The sequence below is a fragment of the Solanum pennellii genome, chromosome 2 (assembly GCF_001406875.1).
Source record: "Solanum pennellii chromosome 2, SPENNV200".
Classification (NCBI taxonomy): domain Eukaryota; kingdom Viridiplantae; phylum Streptophyta; class Magnoliopsida; order Solanales; family Solanaceae; genus Solanum; species Solanum pennellii.
In genome coordinates this window covers 39320058-39331645 of record NC_028638.1, presented here as the reverse complement: position 1 = coordinate 39331645, position 11588 = coordinate 39320058, and the positions used below count along the sequence as shown (strand labels likewise).

Below are 11588 nucleotides of genomic sequence, written 5' to 3'. Positions count from 1 at the left end.
TTATTTTTAATATAATAATCAACTAATATGGAATGAAGGGAGTATAACTATAACCTATGTGATTGTGTCCACGATGAGTATTGTTTTCTGTTTAGTTAAATGTTTATCTTTTATACAAATTTTAGAGAATTTGAGGTATTTTGATAAATTAAATACTATTTTTGAGTAGTTGCAAAAATTGTTTTAGAAATTGAAAAAAGTAGTTTATTTATAAAATATTTTGAAACTTTGACCAAACAAAAGAATATGCTCTAATATTTTGATAAAACTTTTTTTTTTTCAAATTGATTAGGCAACACAAATTGCTTCTATTTAAAAATGTATAGTAAAATATATTTTTCAAATAAGTAGGTATTGAAAGTTTGATCAAATAGGACGTAAATCATCAATTTTAATGAGACTTTAAGGAGTTAATTGAGAAAAGCAACATTTACATTAGAGAACGAATTTCAATTTTAACCTAAAAATGTTCAATCCAATTCCTCCAAATTCTTGAATTGAAAATTTGGTACAACATTACAACCTATAGACTAAATGAACAATAAATAGACCTTTTTTAATTTATTGGCAATTTTTTTTTTAATATTTATTTGTCATTCAATAATCACGTTTCTTTTTCTTGGAAAGTTAAAAGAATCTGATTTTTCACTCACCTATTTACTATTTTAGTATTCCTATTTTCCCTCTACTTATATTTATTAACCGTTTTAAAATAGTGTTTTCTATTTCTTGTCTCTTTTATATCCACACAATATTTTCTTTTCTTTTCCTCTTTCATTTTCTCTTCTACTCCTTAATTTTCCCTATTTAAGCAAATGTGATATAATTGTATGTTTATCCATTGTTCTCTCTGAAATTTGTTAATGAGTTTCTTTGATTGCATTCCAAAATAATATGCAAAAAAACAAACAAATATATATATATATATATATATATATATATTAGAAAGATGCAAATGTATATTAATTTATTAATGAATACAGATGTATGTATCATATATAAATATATACCTACGTAAAATTTAAAATATACTAATGTAAATAAAAGTATATTAATTTATTACGAATACAAATGAATGTATCTAATATAAATGTATATCAATCTATTAGTTGAATGCCAATACAAATAAATGTATACAAATTTGTTAAGTGAATTTTGGATTGAGTTTCTAATCATAAAATCTAGCAAAGAGCAAAATAATGGAATTTGTAGATAGTGAACTCATAGGAATACCCTTGATAAGAGTAGTCATAATCAAATTTCTTTTTGCTATTTTTTAAAGAAGAATAGTTATAATCAATTTTTTTATTCGCTAATTTCAATGAGAGAAATAGTTCTAAATAATATTTTGCTAGTTTTAAATAGAAATGGTTGGAAGTCATAAGATAGAGGATATAAATTAATTATCTTTTATTCTTTGAGAAAATAATAATTTGAAAGGAAAGAGATAATTTTAAATAATTTTTTGCTAGTTTTAAGGAGAATGGTTGGAAGTTAGAAGAGAGATGATATTAAATATTTTTTATAATTTGTTAAAAAATATTTTTAAAATGCCAATATATAACTTTTGGATTAATATGTGAATTTTTTTATTTATCTATTAATTACTAATTAATATTGGGCTATATATTGCCAATTAAATGTAACATTTGCATATCTGTGTCAATTCATTTGGCTACACTATTCAAAAAAGTTTGGTCAATTTAGGTTATATTATTAACTCAAATCAAATCAAATCAATATGTAGTAAACTTATTACTCCCTTCATTTCAAAATAAGTAAATTATTGAACGTTTAAAATAAGTGAATTATTTAAGTTTAAGAGAGTTGTTGAAATTTTTTATTACTATTATTTTTGCCTTTCATTTACATCTTCTAGGTGATAATTTCAAGAGAGTTAATTGCTCATATTTATAACTTTAATTTAAATTATTTATATTTTCAAGAATAATTAGAGAATATCTGAAAAAATATAAGTAGAGTTGTCAAAAAGGATCTAACCAAGCCTCGCGGCCAAGAAATTTGATGGGCTAGGACGAAAGGCTTAAAAATTTTCGACCCAACCCTAGAAGGGTCGAGGGGTGGAGCGGGCTAGCTAGACTTTTTTTCATTTCAAACTAAAATTCTATAACGTAAAAAAAAAGTTTTTCAAATCAAATACGGCAAACAATGGTGTTGTTTCAATAACACTAGCAAAAAGTTTAGTGTGATTAGCATGTATCTAGGATACTAGATACGTGAGATACATGTATCTAGTGTGATGTATCCCAGATACACGAGCGAGATGAGAGGGAGGCGAGGATGCGAGATTTGTCTATATGTCCAAGATACATGTGAATTCACTTGGATAGAGTATAATTAACCTAATTTTGATTACATGTATCCCAAGATACATGTATTTGAAAGTACCAAAATCTGGTAAGATTCACAATTTTTTCAACATAACGTGCATTTAAGTAATTAAATCATATACTAGTGAGATTATCGTAAGTTACACCTAAACAAATAGTTTTGGTCCATGGACCAACCCGACCCAACCTTTATAAAGCCTCAAGGGCCAAGGATTTGTATGGATTAGGCTTATTAAACTCTAGTTTCAAATGAAATAAAAATTGGAAAATTTAGCTAACTAGTCAAAAAAACCAACTTATTTAGTGATAATATCCATACTTTAATAATATTAGTAAACATGTCAAAAATGTCATTTTTTAAAAATAAATAATTATTCTAATATTAATAATATTTTCTCTCTCATTATTTACACCCTTTCTCTCTCTCTCATAGATTACACATTTTCCTATATTTATGTAATTGGATATATATTAATGTCATTATAATTTTTCTCTCTCTTTTCTTAAGTTTATCAATTTTTCTCTCTTACTTCTTCCTAATCAAATTTCCAGATTTTTCTCTTTTTCTTATTCTTCTTTTCAATTTCTCTCTCTAACATTCTTCCAAATCAATTCCACAGATTTTCGATTCAATATATTAATATTTTCTATTATTCTCATTTAATTTCGTTGCAAGATTTGATTTGAAGATTAATATTGATGGTATTATGTTTTTCAGATTCATTATTTATTTACTTACTGATTTTAGTGTTTTTTTTTAAAATTTTTTATTTTGTTGTTGTTCTTAAAACATTTTTTAGGGTTTGAGACTACATAATTCTCTCTTCAATTGACGTTTTCAAGAGAGTTACTAGAGGTATTGGACAAAATAATCAAAGTTCTTCCGATTTTTCATCATTTAATTTTTTTTCACTCAAGAATTAAACAACAATGTAGGTTCCGCTTCTAAATCTAAGGAGGATATACGACGGGGAAAAATGCCTGAATCCGTCGATGTGCAAAATCCCACACAAATTCATAACCATGAAGTTGAAGAAGACCAATTTGTTGGAGAAGAGATTTTTTTTTTGCATGTTCTGTGTCTTGCATGTTTAGTTTAATTTGTTTAGTAATTTTTAAGATTCAAAAAGATTCATGTTACAATGCGTTTGGAAGTGTATATGAAATTTTTATTATGTTATCGTTAGTATTTATTTATCGTTAGTATTTATTTTTGTATTTCATATATTTATTGTATTTTGTGTTCTGTTTTTTTTTTTGTGTGTGTTAGTTATGTCAATGTAACACATTATATGAGTTTGATTGTGTATATTTCATAGTTTTGATGTTTTTTGTATTCATAGATTTGGAAGTGTATATTGAATTTTGTTGTTGTTTTAGTCAGTATGTATTTTTGTATTTCATTGTTTTATTGTATTTTGTATCCATAGATTATTTCATATATTTAATTCACTTTGTATTCTGTTTTTTTTTTTTTGTGATAGTTATGTCAATGTACCACAGTTAGTATTTATTTTTGTATTTCATAGTTTTTTGTTTTTTTGTATTCATAAATTTGGAAGTATATGTTGAATTTTGATACTGTTTTAGTCAGTATGTATTTTTACAATTAATAGTTGTATTCATTCAAAAATTATGTTGCATTGTCTCTGAATTTGACATTTTTTTCTAATTTGTATTTATTCTAAAGGTATATCAACTAGTTATGTATTTTATTTAAGAATGAGTACACCAAATATTCAATTATTTCTTTTAAATTTTATATTTCATTCCTTTTTCATCATACTAATTTTTGTATTTTATATATTATTACACAAAATTCTAAATAAAAACTAGAATAAATAGAAATAAAAATAAAATACATATTGAAATGAATATATACAAGATTTTTGAAGAAAAAAATAACTATATAGGGAAAAAATATATGAAAATACAAATATATTTCTTAAATGACTATATAGATAAATTCGGCATACCTATTGAATGAATACAAACTAATAAAAAATTATAATAAATATAAATAGAATATATTGTGGAATGAATATAATTTTAAAAAGGTAAAAATTCTGGAGAAAAAAAAAGGATAAAATTTAAATTTTATTTGAAAATGTAACTGATGAGAAAATTAAGCGATCCTTACCTTTTTTTGAAATATTATCTCCCTTGATTTTCTCCCTTTTTTATTAAATAATTATATTCATTAAATAAAAACAAATAATAAAAACATAAATAAGATACATAACAAATTAAAATTTGACATTTTTACTAAATATTGTAAGTGTTGCTAATGAGCCCTCTTAAATGCTAAAATATTGACATTTTAAAAAATTTCCCAAAAAAATTTATATCTCGACCCTACTCCAATAGAGTTTATGTTGGATCGACCTCATGGGAGCCCATTTTGACGGCTTTAGATACGAGTGAAAAATGATGTTTACTTTATGTTCTAAACTTTTTATCTTAATGGGTGTATTCTGGCTCAACAATTTATATTATTTTAAAATGGAGTAGCTTTGTTAAAAGTCAAGAAAAGAATTGGTTTTCTACAACTTTGCTGTACAGTACATTACTTTAGCAATTTATTTTAAATAATTACATTTAAAAATAAAAATAAATAAATGGAAAATAGATTTAAACTAGGTAATTAAAGGATTATGATGCATTAAATATTGTTAACGCATGAACATATTTTAATCAATCTTAATTTTATTTAACCCATCTATTTAACCCTCCCCTCCTAAATTAGTTGATGCATTGCACTTGGACCCATGTGCAGGAGATCTAAGAAGTCTACCAATTTTCGTTTTTCTACTTTATAATTTATTAATTTTTCTAATTATCCGGCCACCTCAAAAAAAATTTAAAATATTATTTAACATAAAGGTGTAGTTGTAATAAATTATTATTTTTCGTCTTAAATTTTGAAAACGGTACTTATTAGGGGACAATTTTTTTTTTTTTAAAGCAAACACTTATTTGAAATGAAGAAAGTAATTTATGCTAAAATAAATAAAAACAAACTTCTCCATTCGTTTTTACTTGTCACTATTAAACTTGATATAACAATTAAGAAACTAATTATTGATATTATAAGTATTTTACAATACTATTCCTATTAAATAATAGTGTTTAGTGCTAAAGGTGAAATATAAAAAAAATAATTATCTTTTTTTTAATTTGTCAAAGAAATAAAAATATATTTTAAAAAAATTTAATAAATAAAAATAAACGGAGAAAATAATTTACTTTTTATACTATAAAATATATATAAATTATATAATAATTTATTATGAGATATAGGTAAATTGTACAATAATTTATCGTAACCTCCATGTATCAAAGTCAAACAGCACATGTTCATCAACATAATTTCATGAAATCTATGAGCCCAACTGTAGATGGAATAAAAAATAACAAATCATCTTTTCAGAGCTCTGAAATCTATAACAAAATTGAGGTTTTAGGAAACAGTGGTATAACAAGATTATTATTTTTTTAACAAAAAATGGTTGAGGTCAATAATAGAGTTTAATATGCATACTGCGTACAGGCTGTTACTTGCGTTGTTTGAGAAACGTAATATCAATTTTATTTTATTTGTATCCATTTATCATCATGTTGAAATTAAAAACCAGTATACTTTAACCACCAAATTAATCACAACCTACTATTATCTCACTCATGTAGTAGTATTTTGCATCAATGCAAGTGTCAAGTAACTCATCCACGAGGACTTGTGCAGATGAGAAGAAATCATTTATTAATTTATTATTTTCTCTTTTTCTAATTATTTGTTCACTTTTCTTTTTATAGTAATCTCTAATTAGTTGTTCATTTTGACAAATTAAGAAAGGGCAAAATAATTTTACCTATTATACCCTCAATTAATTATTTTGAAAAAGATAGAATTTTTTAAAAATCTTAAATTTTTAATTCATCCACTTCATAATTAATAGGGATAAAATCGTAAACTCATTATGTCAATTTGCTTTTTTAATAGGTCTGTCAATTCAAATGGACAAATAATTAGCAACAGAGCGAGTACTATCTATATCAAAATTATTTGAACTATGATTTCTCCCGATTATTGCCCCACTTAATTGATAGTGTTAGGTCACACCGTTGGGTACAATTGGAGCGATTTATTTGTATTCTTATATCGAGCGAAGGAAATAATTAAAAATCTTGAATCTGTCACTATAGAGAGGAAATAAAGAAATTTGAATCCACCGCTATAGTTTAACCACAACGTACTATTATTTCACTAATATATAGTATTTCACTAATATATATTATTTTGCATCAGGATAAATGTCAAGCAACTCATTCACGAGGGCTTACGTAAATCATGAGAAGAAATTATTTACTAATTTATTACTATCTATATTAAAATTTGAACTATGATTTATTGCCCCACTTAATTGGTTGTGTTAGGTTATACCGTTGTGTATAATTGGAGCAATTTATTTGTGTTCTTCTATAAAATGGAGGATATAATTACAAATTCTGGAACTATCACTATATGAAAGGGGAAATAATTAGAAATTCTTAATCCATGCTGAATGGAGGAGGAAATAATTGACCATAAGCTAGTCAAAGTTGAAAAAGGAAAACGAAAATATTAAAAAAAAAACTGTATGATTGTAGCATAAAGTCAGCGTAAATTAAAGACAATAGTACTAATTTTCTATTATATGTTAAAATAATTCACCTCCCACAATAATTAAATCATGTCCTTCAACAACTCAAAAGGGGGTGATAAGAAAGAAAATTCTTTAAAAAAAAAGGCCAGATACTTGTCACCTTTCACTATCAAAGTTGAATATTCTCATCTCCATCTCCATCTTCTTTGTGAACTGGTTTACGCATCAGACACAAAGAAATAAATGTTAGACAAAAGAGTTTAGGTTTTATGCACAGACATTATATTAAATATTTATGTCATAAGATACCGTGTTTATATATTAACTGCTATAATAGTAAACTTATTATGATAGTAATTTGATTAACAGAGTAATAGAACAGTATAATTGGTTAAATAAGAGTGAGTTCAACATATATTCTATTATTTTTATGTATCACCTATGAGATTATATTGAATAAGTTGTTTAAATTGTAACAGCGGTATAAGTATTTAAGGATTTGTTTGATTGGGAGCAAGTTATTCTGGATTAACTATTTCGGAATAAATTATTTAGACATGTATATATGAGGAATAACTTATCTAATAACTATATCAAAAATGATGAAATAAATAATCCAAAAACTACTAAATACCTCAAACTAGATATGAGATAAAATAATCTTATATATATCTTATCCTAAAATTATTATACTTTATACCTCCTCACATCCAACAACTCCTTTAAAAAAAAACTAGATGTGTTGCTTAACAAAGAAAGTGAAGTACTCATAAAAGAGGAAAGAGTGCAAGCCACATAATCCTTTTTTTTTTTCTTTTCAATAAAAGAAAAGAGAGCTAGTGCCAAACTTCTTATGTATAATTGAGAAGAGTCACTAGTGGTCAAGCAACCTAAAAATAAAAGGAAAGACTTGGTTTAGTTCTTGCAAATTGCTTATGTATGAACTAATAGAAAGAAAAAGGACGTTGACGGATATCAAGAAAAGAACCTAACAATATTCCGATGTTAATTTTGCCACATAGGTTATAGGTTTTTTGAAACATATTATTTGTTTAGCAATCTATTAAGAGATGAGTAAATAGCATAATTACTGACACAATCATAGTGGATGAGTTAAATATTTTACACTATCACTAAAAGATCTAGTACACAGTGTAACCTTCTAACAAGCCTGGTTTTGTAACCTGCAAATAAAATACTAAGTACATAGTATAACTGGTAAAACTACACAATCATTAATTATGCAAATGTTATTTATGTAAAGATATAATTAGTACTCCTTCCGTTTAAAAAAGAATGACATAGTTTAACTTGAATCGGAATTTAAGAAAAGAAAGAAGATTTTTAATTTTGTAGTTCTAAATTAAAGTCATTTCTAATGTATCAAAATATCCTTTAATCTTGTAGTCTTAAACATGTCACCTGGATAGTTAAAGTTAAAATAAAAAAAGGAAAGGATTAAAAAGAAAATAGGGTATTTTTTTTAAACGGAGGAGAAAGTAATAAAGAGAGTATCAAGGATTTATACTTTTTTGAACTCATATGTAAAATATGAAAGAGACAAGAAGGAAAAGCATTGAAAGGTACTTACCAAGATTAAAAATATTTGTTAAAAGGAAAAATCACTTGTAACATTAACATGAAGGACCAATGCTCCTTTCCTCTTCACTGTTGGCTCTCTGTTGCTGCTGTGGTGTTTGTGGTTGTTGCGGTAGCTGTTGTTGTTGCTGAAGCAATTGATGTGGCTGAACCTGAACCTGAACCTGATGCTGCTCCTGCTGGGCTTGTTGAATCTGATAAGGATCATTGTCAAATGATGCTAATGCCAATGAAGGTGATACTGATGAACTCATTTGATGAAATCCTGTTGCCGTTACTGGCCCTGTTGACAGAGACGGATTCAAGATTTAGAATTAATAAATTCTAAATTCCTTAAAAATATAAGAGTTCAAAACACATAATCAATATATGTGTTTTTGTGTAAGGTAAAAAAAAATGTCACGTTTTCTAAATGGATCTATTACTAGCCTTTAGCTCCCACCACCAACAGATATCAGGTTACTCTATTATGATAACTAATCATAAGCATTATGTTACAGTACCTGCAGAATCATATCCATTGTTGAATTGTTGTTGTTGTGGTTGCTCATAAGTTCTCATCATCTCCTGTTCCCTAGCAGCCATTACCGCGGCTAATTGATGAGCTTCAATCACTTGGTGTTGTTGTTGCTGTTGTTGTTGAGGATCGCGCATCATTAATTGAGCACCATGTTGTTGCATCCCTGTTTGCAATCCCATTGGCTGCATATTATAAGCCATCATATTAGAAGAAGAGGGATTATTGGGATGCTGTTGAATATACCCAGAGTGTTGAAGCATTGGCAACATTGCTTGTGGACCAATATACGTTGCTAAATCTTTCTTAGCATTCAATAAATCATCTTGAACTTGCTTAAGCTTATGTTGAAGTATTGAAATTAATCCAACACAGCCATAAACCGGATCACGGAGACGATATTCCGCTTCATAAGCTAGGGAATTTACAGCATCTTCCCGTTGAGTCGCGTTTAATTCGTTGAGTAATTTAGCCACGTTACTAGCCCCAAACACCTTGTGTACGTTCTCGAATTTTCGAGGTTGATCTGGTGGGAAGTATGGCGCAAAAACACATTCTTGTGTGCATTTTCTACGCAAGAATTTGCATGCTGCACATGGAGAATTCGACGATGACATGATCTTTTGCCCTAGACAAAAAAAAAGTAAATAAAAGAGACTTTAAAATCTGAGAAATATACTTATAACAAAATGCATTTTTTGCAGTATGATAAAAAGAAGAGTAATTATAGATGGTAAAATTATGTATGTTAAAAGAATGCATGGCATTAAAGTCACATTGAAGCAAACATGGCAAGTAAATATATTTATATCATCAATAGAATAAATTAAGAGGTATTTTAATTGATTCTAATCAAGGTAACTAGGGCAGTGATTAGTAAAAGAATTTCAGTTACGATTTCCAAAATCCAATTAAGAATAATAGTAGATTTTTTTAATTAAAATAAAAAGAAGACAGTTATGTAAAGAGGAAACTTGTTTTAATTTAAGATCTAAAGTTAGTAAGTAAATCAAGATCTCTTTAGATCAACACAAAATTTTATTGTGTTTCCTTATCAAACTCAACATCTTTTCCAATTCACAAACAAATTAATTAATTAAACACATAAATAAAGATCCAAAAACTCAAAACGAGGTAAATTAGAACGAAAAAAAAATTTAAAGAAAATCTCACCTTGTATTTTGTCAAAACCACTATAGATCAAACTTTAATCCTTCGTCTCTCTCTCCTTAAAATTCATACCATCTGGGAAAAATGGAGTGAGTAGAAAATGAATTTAAAAAAACATAAACAAGAATTAATACGTATATCTTTCTACTTTTTAACTATTTATTTATAGCAAGTGAAAACAGAAACAAGTATCACAAAGTTGTGATGACTGATGAAATAAATGGGAATTTTTTACTCTGCAAGCACGATATGAATCTGAATTAATTGAGTCACACTAGATGGTTATAGATAAATCGAAAAGGGTTTGATTTACCTTTATGACAAAGAATTGAGGAAATGAAGATTCATTCTTGTCGATCCGATCGATCTTCAAAAGAATACAACAAAAAGATAACACGTTTATTATTCTTCTAGGTTTTTTTTTTTAAAAATAATTATGAATGAATATATGAGACAGAATTTGAGAGTGAGGGGGGAGGGGAGAAAAGATATGAGAGATTAAAAAGGAAAAGAAATCATTACTAAATGCACAAGTATAATTTAGTGGAAGTCATTTTTATTATATAGAGGGTAAGAGTGTAAATATATTCATTACTGGGGTGTAATGTGAAAGAGGAGTCGTGGTGACCGCGTAAAGAGGAAGAAACCTCCATTCTGACTTTCTGACTAATGTGAATCTGATTAGCTTCTTTGTCCCTGCACACATTCATATTCCAAATTTACCCTTATTAAAAGTCATATGTCATGTGTAGGATACTAACTAGGCGTTTTTCTATGCGATATTATATTATGATATAGAATTATGAAATCAAATAGAGTTTGGATATATGATTTTATGTTGATTTCATATCATGAGATGGAATATCATATCATGATTTGAGATTTTTAAACATAAAAACTAATTACAAATTTATATTTTGTTAAAAAAACCCCGCGAACTTTAGGAGCTTGGAATAATAGATTAAAAATACTAAAACAAGACATGAACCATTATGATATTGACATCCAAGTGAAAATTGTCATAATGTTACATAATTATTTGCGAAAAGGAGTAATGAAATATTTATGGTCTATGATCATGAAAATATAGTTGCGGATGATATTGACCAAAAAATGACTCAAAGGTAATGTCGGTTCGTCTTCTCGATCACATGATCAAGAAATGCAAGTTCAACGTGAGGAGATTGTCATTATTATGTGGGAGGATTATATTAAAGACTAGTTCACTACAATTTATGTTCAATTTTTTTTAATTGAACCAAAATTTGATGAAACAATTATGTAAGTGCGAAACAAATAACTTACTAA

The 11588-nt window shown here is 26.9% G+C and overlaps 1 protein-coding gene across 1 annotated transcript; it reads right to left on the bottom strand.

Moving 5' to 3' along the window:
- Positions 1 to 7015: 7015 nt before the first annotated feature.
- LOC107010590 (LOB domain-containing protein 36-like) lies at positions 7016 to 10778 on the bottom strand. The gene is made up of 5 exons (XM_015209870.2): positions 10594 to 10778; positions 10284 to 10355; positions 9097 to 9738; positions 8586 to 8876; positions 7016 to 7207 (listed from the first exon to the last, which is right to left on the bottom strand). The coding sequence occupies exons 3-4, from the start codon at positions 9725 to 9727 to the stop codon at positions 8629 to 8631; spliced, it is 879 nt and encodes a 292-aa protein (XP_015065356.1). The 5' UTR covers positions 9728 to 9738; positions 10284 to 10355; positions 10594 to 10778; the 3' UTR covers positions 7016 to 7207; positions 8586 to 8628.
- Positions 10779 to 11588: the final 810 nt, after the last annotated feature.